This window comes from Gavia stellata, chromosome 10 (assembly GCF_030936135.1).
Source record: "Gavia stellata isolate bGavSte3 chromosome 10, bGavSte3.hap2, whole genome shotgun sequence".
In the NCBI taxonomy this organism is placed as follows: Eukaryota; Metazoa; Chordata; class Aves; order Gaviiformes; family Gaviidae; genus Gavia; species Gavia stellata.
Genome location: NC_082603.1, coordinates 24,261,404 through 24,288,220, shown reverse-complemented (window position 1 = coordinate 24,288,220; position 26,817 = coordinate 24,261,404). Strand labels below are relative to the sequence as shown.

The 26,817-nt window shown below is 49.1% G+C and overlaps 1 protein-coding gene across 1 annotated transcript in view; it reads right to left on the bottom strand.

Moving 5' to 3' along the window:
• The window catches only part of PTPRF (protein tyrosine phosphatase receptor type F), a 261,030-nt gene that overhangs the window by 39,066 nt on the left and 195,147 nt on the right, over positions 1 to 26,817 (bottom strand). Inside the window, exons 11-18 of the mRNA XM_059821779.1 lie at positions 25,527 to 25,832; positions 22,399 to 22,592; positions 15,675 to 15,701; positions 13,254 to 13,371; positions 10,422 to 11,000; positions 9,684 to 9,781; positions 3,416 to 3,669; positions 2,627 to 2,717 (exon numbers count right to left, since the gene is read on the bottom strand). Coding sequence (XP_059677762.1) covers positions 2,627 to 2,717; positions 3,416 to 3,669; positions 9,684 to 9,781; positions 10,422 to 11,000; positions 13,254 to 13,371; positions 15,675 to 15,701; positions 22,399 to 22,592; positions 25,527 to 25,832 — 1,667 coding nt within the window. The remainder of the gene's footprint in view (positions 1 to 2,626; positions 2,718 to 3,415; positions 3,670 to 9,683; positions 9,782 to 10,421; positions 11,001 to 13,253; positions 13,372 to 15,674; positions 15,702 to 22,398; positions 22,593 to 25,526; positions 25,833 to 26,817) is intronic.

The window sequence follows — 26,817 nt, the reverse complement described above, 5'->3', positions numbered from 1 at the left end:
GCAACTCATGCTCTCTACAGACACTGGACGTGAATTACAGCTGATGATGATGTACAGGGAGAAAGTGACATTTGCTGTGTCTTTCCCTTCTGTCAGTGCTTCGGTATTTCACCTGCTGCTGGGCTGCAGACAGAGCTTTGTGTAAATCACACAGAATGATCACAGATTTCATGGGATGTTCAGAGTAAAAATGGCAAATTTCATAGTCGGCCACAAATTCATGAAAAAGGATATAAACACACAAAAATTCAATTACACTGCTAAGAAAGACTCTCAGATGTTTAAAGATGTTTTTCTAATGAATAAAAACGTCTAACAGGCTTGGAACAGAAATTCTAATTTAAAATGAAGAAGGAGGCATGAAATACATTTCACACACGAATGTATCAGTGCAGCACTGTCAGGGCAGACAGGGAATGTCAGTGGGTCTGGGCACAGTGATGTGCACACAAAGCCACGCTGCTGAGCTGAGCTCACTCCCTCTGAAGAGGAAAAGCTGGGTAAGACAGTCCCCACTCTTTCCCCTTGGCAGCCCATCCTTGCCCTCTTATGAATACTCATGTTGGAGCAATTTAGGAAAGCTACAGCTTGTCACTGCAATATCACCCAACAAAAAAAAGAAAAAAAAAGAAAAAAAAAAGGAAAAAAATGGGATGGAGAAATCTCAGTTTTACAAATACCCTTGTAAGCACAGGAGGCACAGGCAGAAAGATAGTCTTTGGACTGTGGAGTCTGCTCCCTACACGCATCTCTTGTATCTTGGCTGAAATTACAGCTGAGCTCTTTTGGGCAGAAAGCACAGCGGTATGTGCATGGGTGTGACACCACAGAGCTCCAGTTGTGATTGAGGTTGCTGGATTCTACTGCCACTTACATATGTTTCACGCCCCAAAAGATTGCATCAAAAGAATTCTAGGCTTGCAAAGTTCAGATCCTGAAAAATTAGAAAATTAATATCGCCTATATAAAATTAATTCAGCTGTCTTACGTATGTGCATTGTGTTACAATCCTTGACTGCATGGTCACATACTATCTTTTCTGTAGCTCCCCTGCTTTGTTCAATACATAGGACAAACAGTGCTTAATCAAAGAGCAGCTATTCCATATTTTGTAGTGTTCTTTGCATTATGCAGCCCGAGGCCTTGTTTATTGCTTACTATTCAAATCTAGCTCTGAAGACAAAATTAATAATTTCCTCGTGGGCTTTTCTATGGTGCTGATCACTGTAATATTACAAGTGCTTCACAAACATTAAAGATCTTATCTTCTAAACACCCATATGAGGTGAGATGAAAGTGATTATCCTAATTTTACAGATGCAGAACACACAGGGACATTAATGTAAAAGATGTCCACTAATTTTGAATGTCAAATTGAAAAGACATCGGCTTGTTTTGTTTTTAAAGAAAACTTTGCATTTTTTTTATAGCATTGACTGTATCCACCAGAGCTCTTATTGACTTTCTCTGCAGCTGGGGATGCTTAGGCTTTGCAAATGAGGCTCCAGGATCTCAAACTGAGCACTCCAAAAAACCAGAACATGCAAGACAGCGCATGCTAAAGAAAATACTGTTTTAAATCATTTACCCAGGACTGGGTGAAACAGAGATAGAAACCAGTTCTCTCGACAGCTTTCAATCACCTAAAGCTCAAAACCAAACCATCCTTTCTCATCCTAGTCTTCTACTTCTTGTGACATGTTCCAACTTCTGCAATGAAATGATGCAGGAGACCTATAGATGATGGTTCTCCATCACACAGTTGTGCTTCCTGTGCAGAACAGATCCACCCATACACACTGTGAGCTGGGACCCCATGGAAAAGAGTGTGTAATCACATAATTAAAGATAAATGATAAGCAAGGGCTGACTTACAGCTTCTACGCTTTGTGATTTCTGAGTGCTTCAAGCTTGCAGCTTTGTTCTCTTAATGGATCCTTCTGTGTGTGATTTTTTGGATTTTTTCCTTATTACTTTGGGGTGGTGATGTGTGTGGGGAAGAGCCCACAAACCCCTTGTGTGGGACTCTCCTGACACCCGCACACGTACCACGCTACTGGTGTTGGAGGACTCCTGCACAGAATAAGCTGCATCTTGGGGTGAAGGGGCTGCTGAATGCTGAAAGCCTTTCACAAGCAAGTGGGAAGGGAGCTTTGCAGGTTTTGTTAGATACTAGAGTGAACTCTTATCCAAACTGCAGGCTTAGGTCCTATCCAGAGAGGGAAAAGCCTCCTGACAGAACAGCTTAATAAACTGAAAACAATACCTTTCTCTCCTAGCTTGTTTTCAAAATCAGCATGGTTGCTTCAGCTGAAAAAGGCTGCGAAGAGTGTACAACCCGAGACAGGATCTGTCCTGGCCAGAGCTCTGAGACACTCAAGTGTGGTCTCCTAATGGGGCACATTCTGGGAGGTGGCTCCTCCCTTGCTTGACTCCAGCCTGCTTCCTACATGCTGTCACCAGCCAAGAAAGGCTGAGTGGGCACTGCATGTCGCACAGCCCCCCATCTCTGATGTACAGCCTGCACCTATGTCACTGCACCCATGCTGCTACCAGCAGGCCTGGGCAAAGCATGCTGGGCCACCTGGGAGCCACTTCCATCACAGCAGCTGCTACAGACTCCTACCTGGTCCAGCTCCATCTCATCAGGTGTCCGCCACCGAGCAGTCGGGCTGCTGGTGCTCTGATCCGCTGGCACAACCACGATGTAGTACCACCTGGGAAGGAAGGAAAGCATATGCACTGGACCCTAAGTCATCTCTCGGCAGGTCACCGAGTGACACGTGCCATATGCCTCCCAAGGCCGACCCGCTCCTTTCCCTGCCCTCTAAGCAGTAAAAGGGTTCAGTAAGGAAGAGGCTGGTTTTCCAGCTGCACCAGCAAAGAGGATACTCCCGTTAGTGCTCATTAGGTTAATGAAGATCTACAGACTGTGCTCCAGAGGGTGGTGTAGGAGCTGTGAGAAGGACATTTATATAATCAGATTGTAGCAAGAACCCTGGGGGAATTGTGCTTCAGCACAAGGATACCACAGTAACGAATAAGACTTCCACAAACTCGCTTTTTTAATCTCCTTGAGGCTTTAGGCATTATTTATTTAAAGGATATTATACAGTGTCAGAGAAAGTCCCTCCTGATCCTCAACTGTGTTTTTGCTGGTAGCATCTGGAGTATACCCACCAGGGTGAGGGCAAACTGTCAGAGAATTGTCTTAATTTTATTGCACATAAATATTTGCTCAGAAAGAGCCAGCAGCGTGATCCCATGTTACAGGTAAATGCCTGTCTCTGTACCGCAGCCGGCTCAGAAATTCACTCCCAGGTTTCAAAATCCACAGGTTGGCAGAGGTCTGCCCTGCCTTTTTCCCCATCTCTAGCCCCCCACCCTGCCTTCTCCACCCAGACACGGCACCTACCTAACCGGCACAGTGGTCTGGACTTTGGGGAGGGTGAGCGTGAATTTTCCTTCCTGTATGTACTTGTTTGTGGCAATGGGTTTGCTTTGCAAGACGTCAGGAGCGGTGCGGATTGAGACGAGATGCTGGAGACCCCCAGCACTGCTCCCACGGTTCATTAGCACAAAAGAATAGTCCGTGTCTGGCTGGAGGTCACTTATGAGTTTCTTCATTGAGTGGCCATCCACCTCCACACTCTGGCTATTGTACAGAATCTGAAACGGGAAAAGGACATGCTCATGCAGCTGACAGCTGCTGATGAAAACTCACACTCAAAATAGCAGCGTTAGAGATGACAATTTGGCTCTGGGCCCTCCCTCAGGTGGTTCAGCTACTGTGTGCTTCGTAAACAGCCATAAATCTTTAAAGAAGAGCAACCCCCAGCAGAGGGTTGAGCTATGCTCCCTGTGCCTCGCAGTGATGGAGCAGAAATGGGGTCATCTCAGCAAAGCCCGCATGGCCAGTGCCAGCGGTGAGGCTGGTGGTGCCTTACTGGAAGCGCCGGTTCGGAAGAGGAATCCAGATAGCTGTGCTGTGCCCTTGCGTGGAGATGAATGGGTCTTTGTTTCTTGTCTCACGAGGCTACAACATGCAATATGCTTTTGGTGTAAAATCCCATCTGCTTTAAATTGGTGTCAATCCCGTGTCTACCAGCTGATGCCTGATCGAATGGTTAATGCAGAGCATCCCCCTCCCAGCAAGGTGACTGGGGGAGTTACACGCCTCACCAGTGATCTGACAAATCCTGCGCAGGGCTCACAAATTGGTACCCGAAACAGGCTCTGCAGGTGTGACACCCTGTTGCCATGACAACAGATGCTGGTGCCGTGCCAGCCGTGGGCAGGAGATCGGCACTGCTTTTCGCTGCCACGCTTGCAGTGAGGGGCTGCTGGGCAGGGCAGAGCCGTTGGGGGCTGGGGGCAGCCCCCATGCACAGCTTCCTCCCTTGGGCCCGCCGGCCCCTCAGCTAATGACATTTTCTCAGCTCCCTGTTGCAGATATGCAGAACCCTCATCACCCCCAGGGCACAGCAGCCATGGGCACTACTGTATTAGCTGCACCAAACACCCCATCTGCCCCGGGAACCTTGATCCCAATGCTGCTGGAACAACCCCTGTACCCCAAAACCCTGGGTGCTGCCTCTGCAAAGCCAGAAACTCAAACAGTTCCTGGAGACAGAGACAAATGGGGTGCAGAGAACTGGAGAGACTGGAGTGCCCCAGCTGTGATAAACCAGCATGTTTCCTTCCACTGGCTGGCCATCCAGCATGGCAGGGGAGTGCCGGATTCCTGATAGCAGTGCAGAGACACAGCATGCCAAAAACTGGCAATGGCAAAGCTGCAGCATGTTAAACCATGGCAGCTATTATGTGCCACAGGGAGAGACCACACAGTAAAACGTGCTCTTTCCAACAGCGGCCTTGAGAGAGAGAAGACAGCTCTGTGGAAGAAAAATTACTTGAAGTAAAACAGATTTTTCACCAGCTGAGCCCGCCGTTCAGGCTGACGCAGGCAGCAAGGGAGGTACCAAACTTTCCTTCCAAGTCACCTTTTTAGCAGGTGGCAGAAATCTGCAGAAAGCTGCCGGCTTGCTGGGACAAGGGCAGCTGATTAGCACCGCTCTAATATTTAGTGCTGGAGCTGGAAGGAGAAGGGAGGCCCTGGAAAGAGATCTGAAGGACAGCGGAACACAGGGACCAGACTAGGCCTGGAATTTGCAGCTCTGCTTCTGTGTTAGCCAAACAGCGATACCCACAGCATGCTTCAAATCCTCTTCAGGTCACTTTGCATGGAGGTCGGGATAGGAAAAGAGCCCCAGGTTTTTTTGCTGCTGAGAAGAGACTCCCGACAGGTAACAGAGCAGCAGTGAGGAGCCAGCAATGGAGGAGAGATGCAATCAATCTCTTTTGTTGATATGCTTCAATCTTCAGGGATGAACTGCAAAACTAAGTACTAAGTACTAAAATAATAGAGGTTTGCAGGGACAAAGCCCCAGCTGGCTGCCCAGTGTTCAGGAAAGGCTGTCAAAGGTAGATGGCTGGAGGGAGTTGTTCGCTGCCATGACTCCTCTTAAGATATTTTCTCCCGGGCTTTAAACCCTTTCTCCAAAGACATGTACATCAGATGGGTGCTAAAGTGAGTGAAAAAGGTAAAATGAAGAAATGCTTCTTAGAGCACTGGAATATCAGATATTCAGTTGGCAGGTTTCACCCTGCTCTGACACAGAAGTAGGCACAACAAAGACAGGAGTGCTACACTTCAAGTTATCTTAGCAGCTTTGCTGTCTTTTCCAGCACCACCCCTTGTGATGATACTGCAATAGTACAGGTCCAGATATTCCAGAGGACAGCAAGTCAGGGGTGTCTTGAGGGAGCAGTGGAACCTCACTTCATGTGCTCCAACACAGACTTGAACAAAATCAAAATTCCAACATTAAGAGCTATGCTGGAAGGATGCAAAGCCCACGATGAGTTCTTTTGCCTCTCAGATGAGATTTCTCGTTATAAAGTCTTCCGTAATAAATGTATCACCAACTACTTTTGTGTGTGCTCTAGGGAATACACTCGCCCACCAACTGCCTGCACACGAGGCATCTGCTGGGGACATAGCTGTTCTCCTGGAGCAAGAGGAGGCAGAAGAGATGGGCAGGGATTTCAGAGTTTCCCTGTTTGTTCTGCACTGGAACTGGCCAGGACACAGTCTCCAATTCAGTCCTGACACCAGATGATGATTTTTACTGCCATGCACTGAAACTTGTGTCCAAAGTGTCCAAAGACAGTGAAATTGGCATTTTCAATGCTTTCCTGAAGCATTCTCTGCCATCCCCCCTTTTCACAGTTGCCGTAGCAGTTCTACGTTCCTTTACCTGCCATAACACATTGTCTTCTCAAATGTTATGCACCATTAGTTAAGGCCTCTACACAAACCTTACAATAATGTAAGGGCTCAGAAACAGTCATTCGTGTGCAGCTGAAGATGCCCGGGAGCTCAAGCAGGAATGCTATTTAGAGGTTGCATCATGGCCCGCTGGTAACTACTTAAGTCAGCAGCAAATTTGGCCCAAGGGCTATGAACTGCCAAACATTGCTGACTAGCCCATGGATTGCTGTAAAATGTCATTTGTGCTGCTCTTACTCACAAGAGAAGATTTGCAAAGCTAGGTGCGTCCAAATGACATGGCTGAAGGTCTGCTGCTTGATTTCAAGGCAGTAAAGGATGTATTGATCTAAAAGATGAAAAGACACGCAGTGTGCAACACTGGAAAAGAGAATTACTCGATGGAGAAGTAGACGAGGTTGCCTTTTTTGGGGGCAGGAGTAATTACTACATTCTGTGGGATACACTGTGAGAAAGCTCTGCCCAGCATCCTCAGGGGTTATTTCTGAACCTGTACCATAACCATTTTCGAAAGGTGCTATTCCTTCTCCCCATTTGTAAAATACCTTGTGATGCTGCCTTCTGTTCTGCTCTTAAGTTGAAGAATGTGTCTCAGAAAAGTGCAGTTTCCCCAAGGAGAAGGTTGTATCTATCTTGCACTTTCCATGAAAGCTCCAGAACAGCTTTCTGCAAGCATACTGGAATAGAAAAGGAAGAGTGCCTCTGCTCCACCACAACTGCTGGGCAACATTTTACAAGAAATTTATCTCCTGGACCAGAAGAAGCTGTGAAAATTCCCCAAAGAGAACGCAAACCTTCATCATTGATTTGGTAGCAATGAAAATTCCTAAGGTCTCAGTTCAACCACTATAAAAAAATAGCACTAGTCCTGCCCGCACCTCACTATTCATTGTCAGAACAATATCTACTTTAATTAAATCTGTTAAAGTAGAATATGACACCCTTTGGGACATAGATTTAGCATGAGACTGTTTATCAAGTGTAGATAATACTAATTGTTCCCATGGAGATTTATCTGCTATGCTAGTTACAGTATTAGGCTCCAGCCTCAGCATCCCATGTGCCGGAATCAGAGGTGAACCTTGTTTATAAAAATACAAAGTCCTGAAGGTTAAGGATTTCTTCCAAGTGGCACAATCAATGACCTGGAGCTGACCTTCTTAGCTCCTGGCCTTGACTCATGTGTGTCTGCAAGTATGTGAATATTAACAGAAAGAAGACACTATTAGAGAAATATCCTTGTAACACTCTCATTTGCATGACTGCTCTTCAGTTAGCAAGTGGCTAATGCCATCTGCTCCTGTGTCATCTGAGGGTTAACTCGCAGCAGGGGCAGACCCTGAGTCACCATCTGTGTAAGCAATCACAGCTATGAGGCTGATACAAGGCATCAGCATTACGTTCTTGGCTCCTGGCTACCTCCAATCACTCCACCATCCTTATGTGGTAGTAAGGCTCCAAAGGTCACACTGTCCCTTTCTAGCGGTGCGCTGTCAGACAGAGACGTGGGCTTTGTGCCACAAGAATAAGGCAAGATGAAGCAGACTGGTTCTTCAGCAGAGTGAAAAGTAACAGGGATCTGTGAAGTTCCTCGTGGCCAGATATCTGAACACTGATCCTAATCACAGAATCACTAAGGTTGGAAAAGACCTGTAAGATCATCAAGTCCAAATGCACCCTACATGTGGGAAACCTTTGAATACCACAAGGTCTTCACAAAAGCCTTGTCTGCTTCAGCTAAACTCTGCATGTTAGTTAACAAGTGTCTGCTATTGATCATGGTAATTCAGCTTCAGGATTTAAACAAGGAGCATTAGTAACAAGGAAGGGGAGGTGCTCACACACTTTGATGTGGATGCAGTTCAAGACCTTCCCCTCATTCCCCTGGCCATGGCTCCCCCACAGCTCATGCAGGCCTTGCTCTTGTGCCCTTTAGGCACAGCACGGCAGGGTGCATGTGCAAGGAGGAAGGGAAGTCACACTGCTCCCACCCCTGGCCACCTTTGCAGAGGCAGCAGAGAGCTGCTGAGACTGGGTGGAAGATTATCCTTGGCGATGTGACATGTTAATCTTGTTTCTTAAGGGCGAGAAGCTGCACTGAGATCTGCAGAAATTTCCACCACATGCTAGTCTTTCACCCACATCAGTGATCCGGGCTGGGGGAGAGACGAGAGCAGGAAGACATCGGGTCATCAGTGTCGTCTGCAGCCTGGTGGATAACACTACATCCAGAACTGTGCTGGAGAAAAGAGAGCTGCAGCCATTCCTGCAGAGTTCCCTCTGCACTGACACGTCTTGTGCTGCTCACACCCATAACACCTTCTGGAAGGGTGATGATGCTTCTCTCCTTCACTCCCTGAGATTATGCATCTGCCCTGATGCTCTGAAGTAACTCATAAAGGCAATCCAGATGTTTGAGACAGGACACATTGCAGAAGGAGCCATTCTTAGTTTGATTCACTGGCTGGTTTTCAGACCATTTTGTCCTGGTGATCTCTTGCGATTAAATCACATTTATAACTTTTCATGCTTCAACTCCGAGTCAGGCATTAGGACAAGCTTGTGTAACCACTGTCACGGAGCTGCAATGGCCAGCCTGACCAGCAGGCCCCAGTCGAGTGATACCAGGTAACAACATACTTGAGAAAGCTGATGGAGGAGTGAAGCACTGATTGGGACTGCGTGAACAACCACCACAACTGCTCATGGGAAAAGCATCAGTGATTTGGGGTGCCAGACCAGTTTCCATTTCCCTTCGAAAAGGCAAGTAATTCAGGGGCACTATCAAGGGAGGAGTGTGTACTTAGCAAAAGTTGCTATGGTCAAGATGGGTTTCTAGCTGGATGGTGAGAAGCCACAAATATGTATTATGATCCCTGAGAATCCCCATTCTCTACTGCCTCTGCCCAGCGCACGCCTTCACTGCTTGGTGTTTCCTGTTGGTGTGCTTCAGCCAACATTATTCACTCCTGTTTTGTTACCATGAGCCAAGTGCTTACTGGCTATTCCACAACTGATCAAAACAGAAAGAAAGCAACAAAAACACAACACCTTCTGGCCTAAGAAGAGTGAGAGGAGGGAAAGCAAGCAGCAGTGTGCTCTACTGTGTGCCACGGTTGATGCGCGGGTGCTCAAAAGCCAGAGCGGCTACCTAAACTGGGCTTGGAGATCTGAGGTCCACAAGACCCCATGCCAGTGAGCAACGTGACCCTGGTCTGCTGGTCTCTTGTCTGATGGCCTGAAAACATCATGTGGCAGGTCAAGATGCTGCTTTCCATTTCCTGCTCATTGCCACGGGTGGAGCTCCCTGTCCTCTGCATCCCATCCTTACCTTAAAAGGCACTGCAGATTTATAGGAGTCAGGCACTTCCCAGCTCAGCAACACAGATGTTTTCATGACGGCATTGACGCGGAAGTTCTTAGCAAACACTGAAATGAAAAACAAGGTATTTGAGCACTGTAAGGCCAAGTCAGGAGGGAGCCAGGCAGCAGCTTGGCTCCAAGTCTCTCTTTGTCTAACTCAGCAGCAGAGGTCAAAGAGTTCAGCTACAGCAGAGAAGTGAGAGATGAGGAGAAAAGAGCAGCAGCCTTTTACCAAGTCTCCAGTCTCCAGTGGAGTTTCGCTTTTTGACTATACTTTTCAGCATCACAGAAAGGAAGTTGTAGGCTGAACTTTAGCCTTCCTCTCTCCCCCCTCCACTCACACTGTCTTGGCCCTTTGCCATGATCAAAGAACAGTGGTGCTCAGGTACTGGATCTGCAGATGATCCTACCCAGCTGCCTGCTCCAGTTCAAGCAAGAGCCTTTCATGTACAGATAAAACAGCAAAGTGTGCCTGTGGAGCAACAAAGGCAATTAAGCTACCACCAACGCCCCTCTCCCCCCAAATGGCAACTTTAAGGAAACCGTGGTTGAGCCTCCCCTTGCCGAACTAGTTTTAGACTAGGGAGCCACACAGTACCTGATCTCATTAGTCAGAGCAAAGGGGAGCGTAGCCTCACGAAACGAAGCAAAGGTCCCTGTCCTGGAGGCAGAGCTTGCTGTTAGGGCTTGTTAGAGGGGCACTTACCTTGCTCAACAGGCATGGTCCGGGACTGGATGCTGGGGCTGAGTGGCCCAACCCCCTTATTGGTGCGGGCCCTCACTTTGATGTCGTAAGTGGTATCAGGCTTCAAATTCGTCAAAGTGATACTTGTGTCCTTGGTGATGTTAAGCAGGTCCTGCTGGCTATTTATGTCCCTGTATACCACTGTGTAGTTGACGATCTTGCCGTTTCTTTCTGCCAAGACCGGGGGGTCCCATGCAACTTCTGTGGTGGAAGTGGTGAGACCCACCACGCGCAGGTTCTGTGGGAAGCCGCTTGGCACATCTTCTGCAGTAGTGATCTCCTTCTCAAACTCCTCTCCTGGGCCAGCTCTGTTCTTGGCAGACAATTTGAAGAGGTACGTGGCCCCCTTGTGCAGGTTGGTCACAGTGTAGTGATGGTCTCTCTTCCCAAAGTCTATCGTGTTCATCTTTTCCTCATCAAGACGTCTGTACTGCAGCCGGTAACCCAGCAGCTCCCCTACCATCTCCTTGGGTGGGTGCCACTGGATGAGGGCTGTGTTCATGGCTGTCGTGCTAATCATCATGGTGGGCTTCCCCGGGACTGCAACATAAACACACAATGACCGTCTATAGCCTGGGAGGAGGGGAAGGAAGGACCGCTTCTGTGCTGCTCAGTCCGTGAGGATTGAGGAAAGTGGGAAAGTTCAGACAACAGGGTGAAGAGGACGACAGACATTTCACATGAATAGAGGCAGACCGACCCTAATCCAGTGGTGAGGGAAGCTGGAGCCAGTCAGCTCTTGGCTGCCATTTTCCCACGTGCTGCCATCTAAACAGGGAATAAATTCAGCCATATCCAGCCCCAAAATTCATCCCCTTTTACAGGAAAGGTTTAAGGTACCTCAAAGCATCATATTTATCTCAGAGAAGATCTGAATCCCGTCCTCCCAATCAGTGGTCTTCAGACATTCCAGCTAGTGCACATCACCAGGCCATGCTGGCCCCGGTGCACTGTACCACAACAGACACACTGAAGCCCGAATCCAGCGCCCTGATCTGTCTGGAGGCAGACAAATTTCATCCTGAAACCTTGCAGTTTTACCGTCTGCAGAGGCAGTGAGCAGAGCTGGGCGGGCTGTTTGCCATCAGAATACATTTTGGTTTAGCTGATGAGCAGATTCGTGATGTCAATGTCGATGTGAGAGGTGAACACAAGCGTTCCACAGGATTTTTGCTTATGCTGAACAAGTCAAGGGGTGTTGCCGTCACTGGTTAGGAACTGATGGCTTTAAATTGATGGTTTAATACCTTGATCTCCTTCAGTTAAAAAAAGGATGCGTCTTCACTTCACATCAGCTCAGATTTGTAAACAAATCAACTGATAGGGAAGATACTCAGAATCAAAGGGATGGGGACATTGATATGAAAACGAAGATGGGATTGTAGCCAAACCTAGTTAAATATCCTTGCACAGTTTTGAAACGTATGAGATGAGCACAAGAGAGAAACGTATTTGACAGAATTATGCCCCGATTTTGCCATCAGAGGGCGATACCAACACTTCCCTTTGAGGTCAAGCCTGCAGACAAGCCTGTACAAAGGCAGCTCTGGGGGTGGTTTTGTAGGTATTTCAGACATACAATTACATTTCCACTGCCAGTGCCATCCTCCTTGCACTCATAATACAATGTCTAACAGCAGCTAGTATTAAGGGACACATTATTTCCAAAGCTGATTCCAAATATTAACTTTAAATGTGCATCATAACATAGGAAGACCCACTGGTTTACAGTGCAACACTGGGATGTTTAGGAAGCTTTTCCTGTTTATAGGACAGCTGTAGCAATTGGATGAACAGAGCATACATCATGGCGAGGCACAAGGGAGACAGTATTTGAGATTGTGACAGTGGAAACTACCTCTGGAGCTCCCCATATGCAGTGCGGAGGAGATGGCAAGCTGTTCCTTGTTTAAAAGCACCAGGAACAAACGCTCTCAGTTTGCACAAAGCTGCATTCCCATAATAACAAGTGGTAAATACTGTTCCTGCGGCTGGTGCGAGGAAGCAGCAGGATTATCTGTTGTAGGACAGGTCTAGTGAGTGGAAATCAAGGACAACTAGTTGGTGCCACCGCCAAAGGCAAGCTTGACTGCATCCGGAGGGAAGCACCTGATGAACTCCTGGGTGCCCCTGCTCCAGGCCGAGGCTCCTGTGTTGCACTAGGCACAGGGTACAAGTCTCTACTGAGATAGCAGAACCGAACTGGCTGGGATCACCAGGACCTAGAAGTTGTGTCTGCAGCACTCCTATGGCAGGACTTGTTGCATTCCAGATTTTACCATGGCTCTAGGAGCAGCCGGGCTCAGCTCTGTAAGCCTGGGGAGGCAGCGGTAGCAATGGCTGCGGTGGGAAGCTGAGAAGCACCTCTGAGGAGCCCTCTGTGCCAGGGACCGTCCCAGGTGGCACTGCAGTCACCGCAGGAAACAAGAAATGGCAGTTGCCTACGGGCATAACATGAGGACAGGCCACGACTCCAAAGCTGAGGGAGGGCCTGGACTTTCAGGCTTCCTCTTCCCAGGTCTCTGGACTACGCAGATGAGCTCAGACCCAAGGGTTTCATTGCTCTTTCACAGGCCCTGGCAGTGTCTGTCCATCTGTTTGCTGCACTTTGCTGAGGTGATCCAGTGGCAAAGCCTGTAAGTAAGGGCTGGAGATTACGAGTATGTACCTCTGCAGCATCTCCAGCCCTCTCACTTCCTCCTGCACAGGTGCCTTCGCCATACTCCCCGTTCACCTCTTGGGAGGTTTTACCACCACCCATATGAGGCTGTGGTATCCGCTCCCCACACTCACCTGCCCCTGTGGTGGTGATGACTTTTGGCTTGCTGCGGGCACCATCCCCCTTGGTGGTGTAGGCAGCGACTGTGACGGAGTAGGTGGTTTCTGGCAGCAGGCCTCCAATGACCGTCTCCTGGGAGCACATCCACGAGGCGGAGAAGAGGCAAACGAGAAGAGCAAATACTTGTTACTGGAGTGAGCAAAAGAAGGGCACTGGGGTCAGCGTCTTCAACAGCAACACACCGACACACTCACTGGCTCACACTCATGCATTGCACTCAAGCACACAAGTCTCGCACAAGAGCCAACAAACAACAATTGCTGCCACTCCAACACTCACCTGCCTAATTTCAACCCCTGCCTCTAACACTTGGCCTTTCCAGGGACCCACCAGCAACCTGTGCTCTCCCACGGCTTTTGCCAAGAGGGAGATCTGCTCCAGAGATGGTCCTGCATGAAACCAGAGCCACCCTGCCAGAGCAAGTCTGAGAGTAAGCGGACTGTGGAGCTGTGAACCAGAGCAAAAGCCAGTTCAGCTGGCTGCGGAAACCTTTTGGGGGCTAATTTGGGGATTTTTAAAGTTGTCTCCTGCAGCAGAGCCGCAGGGAGCACAGAGAGGCAACACAGGCAGCAGCACGGCCATGCCAGGCGGGAGGCCCCAGGCAAGGAGCACCTGCAGCACTACAGCACTGTGTTCACGCTCCCTGCCAGGCACGGTGTTGCAAGGATGGGACGGGGTCAGCACAAGGCGTTGGCAAGACCTGGAGGGAAAACCCTGCGCTGTGGGAGGTCTGGGAGGAGGGCGGACTCGGCAGGGTGCTAGCACCCTTGCATGCTGTGCCTTCCTCTGGGCAGGAGGAGGGCATGGCTCTGCGCTTCAATTTGAGATCAAAGAGGGGAACACCACTCCTCCCTCCTGGCCTCCAGCAGCAACATGACTCGTGCCAAGCCTGGCTGGCCAGGCCTGCAAATGAGCAAGCACAGTGAGCTCAGCAACTCCCAGCAGCTCTCTGCAAGCTCAAGGCAGGCATCCCTGAACTACGTTCATATGTGGATGCTGTGAAAGGGACGAGGGCCATTAGCGCTAATAACCCATAGGGTCAAGGAGCAAGAGACAACTGGGCTGGAGAAGGGGCTGGGGAAGCTTTTGGAAAGGAGGCAGAGGCTCTGGGTTGGTTGTTTACCCTTTCAGACAAGGAGAAGAGCAGAGATGGAGAGGGTTAAGCTCAAGTCGCTGAGGACATGCAGCATGGGCACTGTTACAGGCTGCTCCAGGGGTCTGATCTCTGCCCAGGGGATCCCTGTCAGCTTGAGGGGTACGAGGGGCACCTGTGGTTGCTCTCAGAGCACAGTCAGTCTCCCGTCACTCACTTGCACAAACACCCACGCTATTAAACCTGCCGATTTCCAGTCAGTGCTGCTGGTTCAGGTTACCTGCTCAGGCTTACTCATCAAAATCACCGTGTTACCATCGCGGAACCAGCCAGCCCAGAGAAAAATCAACAAGCACCAACAAGAACCCCACCAAAATCACCGTGTGAACCAGAGTCCGATCCCAACTCTGCCCCTGCAGCAGATCGTGTGTGCAGGTGAGTGGACGCACAGTCCGATCGGTGCCAATGGACCCGCGGGGGAAGCACTCACTCAAAACCTGCAGACTCTGAACATCCCAAGAGAATTCACTCCTCCCAAATCCATGCAAAGAGAAATTCTCACGCAAAAGCATGCCACCGGGAGCAAAGCAAGCGAGCTGGGAGGAGGGGAGAGAGACAAGGGATGGATGAAAGAAGGTCTGATTGCATAATGTAAACACAGTGCTGTCATGACAAAGCCACTCCGAGCAAGAATCCTCTATATAAAGCAGGAGGAGAAACGCATCGTGCCAGGGAAGCTCACAGTAGGGCACGTAATTGAATTGCTGACTCTAAAAAGGTCATTTTCTAGTTTGTTCCTCCAAATTTGTATTTCAGAATTATGTGGGAAAAATTGGATTTAACTGTTTAAATGTGATTGTTTTCTTATTACTATCTGTGTTTCAGCCAAAGGTCACAGTTGAGAGTGTAGGTTATTTTTCATGACTACAATCAATGTGGTTTAAAGATTATATATCTAATTTTACTGTGTAACTCGGTGGGCCAACTACTGCAGAAAGTAAGATCCACCTCCTGAGTGGATCACTTGAGCCTGCCTAAAACTGCACTGCAACAAGCTGGAAATACAGATTATAGGAAATGTCAATTGCTTTTCTGCATTTAGTAGCAATCTAAATGCCAATTTTCTCTGGATTTGCTGCTTGTGGAAGGTTCCACAATGTAACTCTCCAGCCTCATTAAGGGAGTGAAAGGGATGTTTTGACAGCACTGTGTCTACAAAATTCACAGATCGATTTACCAAACCCCTCTTTTCCAACCTGGAATACACCCAAGTGGTACTTACATGGTCGACGGAGTCCTCAGCTCTCCACTGATGGGGGAGAAAGGAAGGAGGAGAGAAAAATGGAGATACAGAATTTTAAGGGGCGACGTGTAGGAAAGGGATGACGATGACGACAACAGCAGGGGTTAGCAGGACTGGGTTGGGGAGATTACAACACTTATACACAGAGGGTCACTTGGCACAGGCTGTGCCAAGGGAAGAAATGGCATAGAGCAATTTTCTACATGCTGCTAGCCTGCGCAGTAGGTCTGAGATCATTCACACGAACAGGGCCAAAGAGCTTCCTTCTCATATGGGTGGAGAGGTCACCACTTCTTAATTTTGCAGTCCTTTCCCCTTCTGGCTTTGTTTGCACTTATCTGCCTCTTCCATGAGCAGAAGCAAGAAGGGACAGCTTGTACAAACAAAGCTCTGGGGCTGACTGCTGCCCCACAAGTCACTCACAACAGTTTTGTGACCTAATCCCCGGTTTCTGTCCTAGTGATCCTCCAGCTACCATCTCTTGTTGAGAACCAAAGACTTCAACACACAAAACTCACAGGGCACTCTCCGCAGGGAAGCACCAGTGCAGCATTTGCAGAGCTTCTCTTTCCTGTATCATCATTTACAAGAAAATGCTCTGGGGACCTCAGAAAACCAAGAAGTGCCGTCTCTTGTAAACAGCGCAAGAGGGGCAGAGATCTTACACAGAGCTCCAGACTAAGCTGCTCCTTTCCAACGGCGCTGCGTGGCTTGGAGCAAGGCTCAAACTGGTGCATGTACTGAGGAAACAGCTTCTCACTCCCAATTACACAACACCAAACGGCAAACACTTGTTGGGCAAGAGCAGCCCTGCAGGTAAGACTTCTACACAAACCATTTCCCATCAAAAGCTCACGTGGATTCCCAGCCAGGGCAGCTCTATTCGGGCTCTGAAGAGGGAACACGCAGATTTCTGGCTGGGTTTCGGGTTCGAAGGCATCAAAGCTGCATTGGGGTGGTGAGACTTAGCAGACCTTGGCTGCTGCCACGCATGCCTGTAGCACTGTGTGGTTGATGCACCAAAGGAAGGTTTGCAGAGATCACAGCGAGCTCTCTCAGCCAAGGTGATGCGTTACATCTCAGGTTACTAAATCTGCCTGGAGGAAGCACCGGTCGACGGGTTCAAGCACAGAGATGAAAGTGGAAGATAGGTATTATTGCCCCTGACTCACAGTGTGAGCCTTGGCAAGCCTTGCTTCTGAGCCTGAGCCGCCAGCTGCGAAATGGCACTCAGATACCCGCTTCCTCAGGACACCGGGAAGCCCAGCTAACACTGCTGAAGTGCCCAGGAACCTGCAAGTGCGGCAGAAGTACTAAATGGTATTAAAACTACAAGTTGCCTTTTGTACTCATGCTATTTGAGGTGGCTTTCACAGCCTGCAGCCTATCACAGTGGCAGAGTACTCTCCTCAGCAGTAAAATGCATGGCATACCTTCAAAATATTTGTTACTTTATTCTCTACATTCAGAAAGAAGCAGCTATTGGAGAAACATTCCTCTAAGATTTTATTACAGTTCACTTATTTGCTGCCATGAGACTGCAGTAGAATTATCCCCCTAAACCATCTTAGAATGTAATTTCAGCAAAGAGGTCAAGTTGTCCCTAAAGCCAAGGCCTTCACTAAGTATGATCACTAAAGGCCCTCTTTCCACACACAGTGGAAACACTTTCTTGGCGTTATTTCCAGCGTTGCATGCTTAGCTCAACCCAAGTCATTGCTGTCAACGTCCTACCTGTGCCAGCCAGCCCACACTGTGGTCAACAGCCACACGCTCTGCCCTGCTGATCTAAAACCTGGCAAAAGTCTTGCTACAGGAAGGATACGAGGTGTGGTAGCTCTTTCCTCCAGAAGTACACTTCTGCTCCAACACCATGTCCCTGGTGGATGGGGGTCACGTGGATGGTAACACCCCAATCTGCCTCCATGTAGCTTCAGGAGCAGAAGGTGACACCCTACTGCAACGAACAGTGGAGTAGACCCCGGCTCAGGAGGCTACTGCATCTCACAGCCTCTCACACCACAGTAGGGAGTTTATTACCCACTGGGATTTTAGACCAAGCATTTAACATTCCAACTCTGTTTGCTCATGTGTTTCAGTGGACTTTAATCTTGCATCACATCAGAGTGCAAAGAAACACCTTGAGATCTGTGCTGGAGGAATAACAGTCCGAAGCCAGGCCTGCATAAATACCCTGGTATAAATTCAGTTACATTATGAAAATATAATCTGCAGATCAAAACATTTCCTTCCTTAAACTAGCTCAATTGCTTCCTAACTGTTTAAGGTTGGTCAGTAAGACAAATTGATCTGAAAAGCCCAGAAGCTGTCATAAAAAGAACTCAGATGGTGCTGTGTGCATGAGGCAGGATGGCTCAGGGAAGTGCTAAAGCTAACAGTGTGTATTTATGGCAGCTGCAATGCCTTAACGTTTCATTTTACACTTCAACAGCACACAGCGTAGTCATGTCTCACCAGGGAATGGCTGTTTTTCGTGACCATGGCTCTTGCAAAAAAAAGACAGACTCAAGTCCTCCTAAACAGGCCCAGCTATGGGAAGCAGACATTGCAGTTTTCCTGCAGATCCTTCTCTTCTCTGCTTCAGTGACTGTGGTGCAACAGTGTAACTCCAGGTGTAAACTCGGGTGCTCAACTTGTGGGATGCAGAGGGGTCTGAGGGCTCCAGAACTTCACCTTGTCCATTACTGAAATGCCTCTTGGATGATGCCTTTCAGTTTCATTCCACTTATGAAGCAGAGTACATCTCACTTCCACGCCAGACTCTTACCTAGATGAGTACACATGCGTGAGGAGTTGTTCCAAGTAGATTCAGATAAAGATCCTTGACTATCACTTAGAGAAACAAGGAGGCTGTAAACTCCTCTGTGTTATGCCTGGGGTGGGCACTGCCCAGGGAGAATAGGAGTCTCTGCTTTCCCTTTCTCCTTTGATCTCAATCCAACAGCTTGAAGTGCTTGCCATTACTTCTTCCTGCTCTTCTGGAGCAAGCTGGTGGGACGTGCACTCGGCCTGCACGCTGGATGAAGTGCTGCCTGCAAAGACCACACAATCTTCCTGTGAGCTTGCAGTCCTTCTCGTGGGCAGCACACCTCTCCCCTGCCATGACTCTGTTTGCAGAGCAGGAGGAGGAGGTGGTGGGAGTCTCTCCTTCACAAAGCCTGACCTCCTTGTACCTAGCTGTACCCAGCTCGCTCCCAGCAGCAGAAGCACTGCAAAACCCTCTGGGCAGGCTGGATCTGCAGAGGGCTGTAAGCAGCGAGGCTAATGTGCACACCGCATCCCCAGAGCAATGCAGGCAGCAGGCTCCCCAGCAAATATACTCCACAGTCAAGGGCAGGAGCAGTTGTCGAGGCCACACTGCAGCATGGGGAGAAAGTCCTCCCCTCAAGACATTCCAGTTTGGGCTGAGGACAAGCAGACTGGGAGCAGGACACAATGGATCAACAGCGAGACTCATGCAGGGTCTAGCTGCCTGTCTTGGAAAGAGCCAACAAGAGTCATGCTTGCACGGGAACCTGAACAGGAGGCCTGTCCCCCCCTGTCCCTGCTGCCTCCTTTGTGCCCGGTGCTCCAGACTCAGCACTGCCGCCTGGCGCTGCTCAGCACTGAGCTCTGCAGGACACGTAGGACTGGTACCTGGGAAGGGATGGAGGAGATCAAGCCCACTGCTCCTCCTGACACGCTGCAGCTACCCAGGGTTGGAGACCAAGGAAAGCAGGTGGGCCCCTGCCCTCCCCCAAAGAACCTAATGCTTGTGCCCCATGGCCCTGCTAACCCCGGCTCCCTCAAGCCGGTGCGGACTTGCAGGAGAGTGGTAGAGTGCAGCTGAGACCCTGCACTGGTGCCCCTGCTCCTTTCAAAGGCACTCTCTTGGCGCTCGGATGTGTTGTGCAGAAGACCCAGGGCACAGAAATGAATCTTCTGCCATCTCCCACCAAGGGACCTGGCTGAGCCATGACAGGCAGGGGCTGTGCAGGAGGTGACACGGGCATCTGACCCAGCTCTGCAGCGATACACATGCTCTCCCTGGGCACTCCTCCACAGGGCATGGTCACATTTGCTTGTCCATCAGTCTGTCAGTAGGAGGTGAGAGCTCAGACTAGAAGGCACAGAGAAGTCTGACGGAGGTAATCAGTCACAGGCGCAGCCACAGAGGGGAGGGAGAGGCCTCAGCTCCATCGCAGGACCTTCCTAACAACTGATTACTCTCCCTAGGCAGGAGGCTGTAAAATAAAATGCGATCTCTCCAGCACCAGGGCCCCCACTTCTCTGCTGACGTTTTAGTCCTTTTCGTTCAAATGGTTTTGAAAACTCAGAATCTTTATTATCTGCATAGCTAACATCTCCATTCCCTTTCCTTTTTCCTTTCATCTTCGTTTACTCTCTACATTTCTCATCTTCAATCAGGAAAAATCATGAGTCAGCTTTAATACCAGTGTCTTCATACCATCTGCAGGAAGCAGATTATGTGGTACATACCTACTCAAAATCAGCAGACAGCCTGGCTAGGCAGGAGGAGGGGCTCTGCCTACATGTCCAAAGAGCTTCTTCTCTGACCCCAGATTTTCAATCAGTTTAATTCTCTCCTTGTGCACTGGTATAAATGTTTATGAGTACTGAACTGTGGCTATATTCTAGCCATCTTCATCCTGCGACCTTCAGGGATAGATGTTCCAGTGAATCTTTTTGTTTTCTTCCATAGAAGATAACTCTTCCGAAACTACTCATTAAAGTTTCATCTGGCTGTTTGCAAAGACATGCACTGCTGTACTGAAAGATGGCAGCTCTTACAGGGTTCTTCAGCTTCTAGAGCAGATGTATTTCATCACAAGCACAGGTCATGCCTGGCTTCTCACTCTTTCGGGAAATAAAGATGTCTTCTGCCAAGTCAGTGAAACCTCTTCCCTGCAGGGTTGTCATTAGTTTATCCCAAGAGTGACAGGACTCCTTCAGAGTAGTCACTTTTCTGTAACTATCTTTTGGGCTTTACTTCCATCCAAAAATTACAGCGGATGAGTTCAGCACCATACACACCAGCAATCAAGAACTTTCCCACATAAATTCACCAAATATGAAAGACTGGTAAGTGGTCTGACAGGCCAGGAAACTTCAAGCAACTTGCCTCCTTGATGCACACATTCAAAATAATGCAAAATCCAGCACTCCTTGGTAAGTTTCTGGCTCTGGCATCCTCATTCCTGCACATTAGCATGGAGTTTCTCTCTCTGAAATGAGTAAGGAGTGAAAGCAGAACTGGCTGGCCAAGCATAAAATACTTGAAAACACCAAGAACAACATTGCCAGCTTCGCCCACCTACGCTTGGGACCAACCCATTAACTCCAAACTCCAGCTGAACAACACAGCATTAATTGTTCAAACCACACAGAAGAATATATCCTCCTGGAATAAGTAAAGGGCAGTAAGCAGCTTTGCTTCCGATTAAAATAAAGCAACATCTGCAACATAAACAGAGATGTGCCCCAGACAACACTGCAAGGACCCTCAAAGCGTTGTCTCTCTTTAAAGTTTTCTGCTTCCACATTATCACTGAGTTTTATCCTTCAGAATATGAATGGGGAGTAAAGCTGCCTCTGTGCACTGTACTCCCCACTGACAAATGTATAAATGATTCACAGCTGTGTTCAGGAGACAGATCAATTAATCGTTGCAGCTCTCCAGTATTTATATTGGGCATCATTCAAGCAAGCCAGCTCTGAATCGATTACTCGTCGCTTCCAACAGCAGCGGATCCTGTACTTCATTTATACGATTATCTTTGTTGAGAACAGCATGGGTCATCCAGGACGAAGGACCCTTGCTCTGATGAAGAGTTGTATTTCATCACAGACAGGGCACCAAAAACTTCCCTGGATCCTGGGAAAGAGGCAACTATGCATTGCTAGGCTAAGCAGAGTGCATAACCATGCCTGGAGCACCGTGTGGGAACAGGGCCTCAGCTCACAGCCGGTGACGTATCCAGGAGATCACATAAATATGAGCAGATTTTTCCGTGGGGATTGCAGAGGGCAAAGTCATTTACAGGTGATGTGGGCCTGCCCCCCGCCCCCAGCCTTTCCCAGACTCAGTTGGCTTCACCTACAGTTTGGTTTTAAGAGGCAATGCAAGGTCAAGTCCCTGCCTTGCAAAAGCAGGAGGGAAGGGAGGCTTTGCTGAGCCACAGGAGGGCTGCCCCACCTGGCATGCTGTGCCCAGCCGATGGTGCAGAGCCACCCCCACGCCCCACAAGCAGGCAGCACCCCAGTGGACTCTGCTGAGAGAGAAGCTTTGCTCTGAACATAGTCAGCAGCATGAAAGAAGCAGGCTCAAGGCTTATTTAAAACTCTCCGATGGTTTATAACCTGACTGGCAAAACACAATTTGCTCCAACTGGAGTCTGCACGGGACATGGCAGGCAGAGAGAGGTACACGTTGGAGAAGGGGTAAGAGAAAAGCATCGTCCAATACAACATCTTTCCTACAGAAAACCTTTCCTGATTAAACTTTTTACCCATTTGTAAGCCACAGTTTAGGGATAAACTGTTCGCCTTGCTCAGGCAGGGCTGTGATCCCACGATCTGGAGCTGCAAAAGGAGGCCAAGAAATACTTGGATCCAGCCAGCCTGGCCATCTGCAGAGAGGGAAGGTACCATTGCCCGCCAGCCCGTGGTCCCCACACTGTACCTGTGCTTCCGACAGCATGACATCCTTGATCACTGGCTGCCCTCGGGGCTCGTTGTTTTCCAGCTTCACGTATGTAACCTGGTACCCGCGGATCTGCCCGTGCTGCTTGTTGGAGATGGGCAGCTTCCAGCTCACTCGGATGGCAGTCGAATTCACAGACTCTACCTCCACCTTTCGCGGTGGGGCACTGGGCACTGCAACACACACAGGATGGACAATTAGCAGTACCACTCAACCGCTGTCAGCTACCTCTCATTTCTTTGTGACCTTCCCTCCACCTCATTGCAAGGACGGCCCTGCTGGCACAAGCTCCTTGTACTTGCTCAGTAGGTCATACTGCAGCTTTCCAGCATGACCATATCCCCAACCCCTTCCCAGCATCCAAGCAGTTTTGCTACTCTCAGTAGGAAAGAGCACAGCTGTGATGTGCAGGAGCACCCCTAAGAAAAGCCATTGTGCTGGATCAGACCCAAGGTCCATCTATCCCTCTCTTGTCTCCAGCAGTAGGGGAGCAAGGAAGAATACAAGAATATAGCAGAATATAAGGAATATGGTAACCACCTGCAGCTCAGGGTGCCCTGCGGCAGAGGCAGGGATTCTGAAGCCTTCTTTGCATCCTGCCTGTCACAACACCTCCTCTCAGATCCCTCTGTGTACATCTAAACACAGTCCAACAGCCCCAGGTAGTGTGACCGGGTGCTGAGCCTGCCTCGCAGGGAGCCCTGGTACCTGCCACCAGCCAGAGTGCACACGCGCTCTTCCCCTGTGACAGCAAGAGGTTAATGAGGGGGAAAAGCACCATCCTAAAACAATAACCCAAAGCTCAGAGACAGCAGTCACTGAACTCAGTCAGATAAAGGGGCCCGTGGGGATTGTGACAGCTCTGGGGACTGTATTTCATGCACGGCTGGCTGAATGCTTTTTGATAATAAAATGAAAAATTACACTGCCCAGAAAATATCAATTTTCTTGCAAGGTGAGGCCCGTTTAAAAATGTATTTATACCCTATTTACCATTTGGAAAAATTACCTCCTTATTACTTTTTGCTCTTGCATTGACTGTGACAAAAATGTCAATGCTAAAAAATTAGCTTCTCAGTTGCTCCTGGAAAGTTCCTTCCGGCTGGAGCAGCTGGGAGCAAAGGTTTGCACTCCCTGTGGAGGATACCACTGCTACACAAGTGCCCAGTACCCAAGTGAAGGACCTGGGCTCCATCCTAGCACCTCTACTGCGTGACTCCTTCCACCCTCCACTGCCTGGGAAAATCCAAGGGTTTGGAACCCTGTACGCCCCAATTCTCAACACAGCAAGAAATAATCAGTATTAGATAATTAGGGATGGATAGCTGACAAGCAGACATAATGAGTATTGCTATTTCAACCCACTAGATGGGAAGAAACAGCTACCCAGCAGGTAAGCACAGTTTTAAGCCGCAGGGCAATTCATTATTTTCCCCAGATGTCCTTCTTAATTGTAGATAATTAAATAAAATAGAGAAAGGAGGAATGGAGCATTTTAGCACCATGAGGCCAGCTCAAGGTATGGGAATGGAGGGGGCCGTGCTTGAATAGTTACCACCTTCTGGCTGGAGCAGCCCACGCTATAATCCACAATTCATTTAGTGCAGTGACCTTGCACAAGCCACAGGGCTCTCCTGCCCTAGCAAGACACCTGCCCACACACACAGTTGGGAGTCCAAGCGAAAAACAAGATCCTCCCTGAGAACCAGACAGAAGCTGTGTGTCAGGCTCTGCTGGCAAGAGAAGGAGGGAAGCCTCGGCAGGACATGATACAGGTATGTTGCGGGGACACGAAAAAATGTGAATGTTAGCAGACCAGTGTGTTTTGAGGAACACTATCCTTCCCCATTACGGGAAGTATGTGCTGTGCCTGAGACCCAAACAGGGAAAGTTCAATTTGTTTTCAGATCACAGTTTAGCATTTCTCATTGCTTCATCATGGGTATCTACTGAGCATCAGCATGTCGGAGGAATATGAAATCACTCCTGACAGCTAAGCTGGAATGTCCAACCATGGTGCCCAAAAACTAACTTGAGAGAGCTTGTTGCGACATTTCTGGGGTAGCAGCTTCCCCTGGGCTACAACTCTGCAGAATGAGAACTGAAGCAAACAATACAGGCAGCAGGACACACACAGATGTGTTTGCCAGCCCAGGAATGCAGTCAGCAAGCATTCCCAGACACCACTTCCAGAGCCACGGAGATGTGGGGGACAGTGGCAGCCCATTTAGGGAAACTGTAACATGTCTGGTTTCAATTTGCTACGCTGACTGGGCAATGCAGAGATCATCCTTTCTTTGCCTGGATGCTGCATCTCTTTCTTCTCCCATTAAATCTGCAGCTTCTGGGGTCAGCATGAAGCCATGGAAGCTCCTACTGTCACCCTGAGCTCTGGCACTTTCAAAGGAAATGGCTTAAGTCATGATGACATAACTGACAGCCCTGCTAATACAAAGCAATTTCTCTTTAAAGCTGTCGTATCCAGTAAAGTGTTCTGTACATGTGATATTCTGACTCTTGAGCGGAAGAGCAGATTTATATAAGCTGTGGCTTGCCTGGATGCTGGAGCAGGAAGCAGCTTTCCTGCAATATCTACAAGTTTCAAAAGGATTTCTTTTCCCCTCTTTAGTTTGCTGGATTTCAGGTCAACAAGTAAACTTTAAGTCTTGATCTCACAACGTGAGAGAAGCCTTTGGCTGAGAGAACTTATGTTACCTTCAGTAAAATGGAAACCACCACCACTGAACACTAGAAAGCCAAAATGGCAAAGCAGTGTAATGCATGCTCATGTGTGCAGGAAGCACTGCTAGTACACACAGGACCCTTGTGGGAGCACACTGGGACATCTGACCCACAGCCTGGAAGCAACCATCATATCAGAGCAAAGGCCAACAGAGCAATTCCCCTACCCCACTCCAGGGCAACCGTGGAGACCCACTCCCCGGGGCAGCTGACCGAAGTGCTGCTCCTGACAGCCTCCGGTCCTGCTTGAAAAGCACTCCCACGCCAATATCCCCACTCCTTTCCCCTCGTTTTCCAGCAACTCAGCTAGGAGAGTCCTGGTTACCCCAAGGCGGTAGCTGAAGGAGCTGTTCAGTAACACCTACCATCCTCATCAGTGCGTACGTGCACAGGGATGCTCTCCGGTCCTGGCCCCACATCGGTGTGAGCCCTTACCCACACCTTGTACTCGGTCCATTTCTCCAGGTCCTTGATCTCCCAGCTGGAGTGCTCCCGTCCAATGCCATCCACCACATGCTTGGTGTTGTCATCTCCTTCCACTGCCTGGTACGCAATGGAGTACTGGGTGATGACCCCATTGCGGCTCTGGGCAGGCGGTGGCACCCAACTTACCCGGATGGTAGTGGAGCTGGTGCTTACACACTCGACTTCTTGGGGTGGGGCAGAGGGGGCTGGGGATAAATAAATGAAGTGGGGAGATGAAGGGAAATGAGTGGAAGGACAAACCAAAATGCACAAGGGAACTTTTACCCAGCCAACTGAGCACTGAACATACATATGGAAATTCAGCCAGTAGCTTCCTGGACAACTGCCTGCCATCCTCAAAGATGGCACTGGGGGCAATCTGTATTTGAAAGCCTGATGAACAGCATGGAGACAGAAGTGCTGTTCTGCATCAGAGAACACCTCTTCCCAAAGTGGATCTGGACGCTCACTTTATCAAACACAACAAATGGCAGTAAAGGAAGGGATAGGGTGGAGAGAGAGAGAGACTGGAAGGGAGAAGAAAGATGCTTTCAGTGAAGATCTGAAGCAGATGGAAACCAGAAGAGGTAGGAAGCTACAGAAGGCAAGAGTGGCAGAAGGGGAAGCTCACACACCAGATTGCGTGAAGGCTTGCAGAAACCCGCTCCTAGACAAGTGGAGGAAACAACAGAGGGCAGGGAAGGCAGGTGACTGAGGCTGGCTGGAGTGTGTCCAGGCAGGGTTTGAAATCACGACCATCAGCTGTGAGCAGCACCCTGACCCAGGTGGGAGCCAGGCACCATGTGGAAACAGGAGATAACATGATTGTGCTGCTTTGCACGTGCGCCTAGTATCTGGGACTGCTTCACGCCTGCCAAACTGGTTACCTGCCTCAGTAGCTACCTGGCCTATGGAGCTGTACAGGGAAGGTGGGCAGGTCTTGTCGCCTCCCATGCAAAAAACCACCTGCAGTTTGTGTTAACTTCTAAGCCCCAGCAATGTTAACTGGCCACAGGGGAAGGAATGGGATCTAGGCAGCAGATGCTTCTCATCAAGGTGAGGAACAGTCCCTTCCACACAGCATTGCTGGGGAAGAACAGTGAAACAAATCTGGGGGTGAGAAGAGAGGGACTGGGAAAGGAGAGATGACTGAGGGCTGTGGCAACCTTGCAATGGGACAGCAGTTCTGCA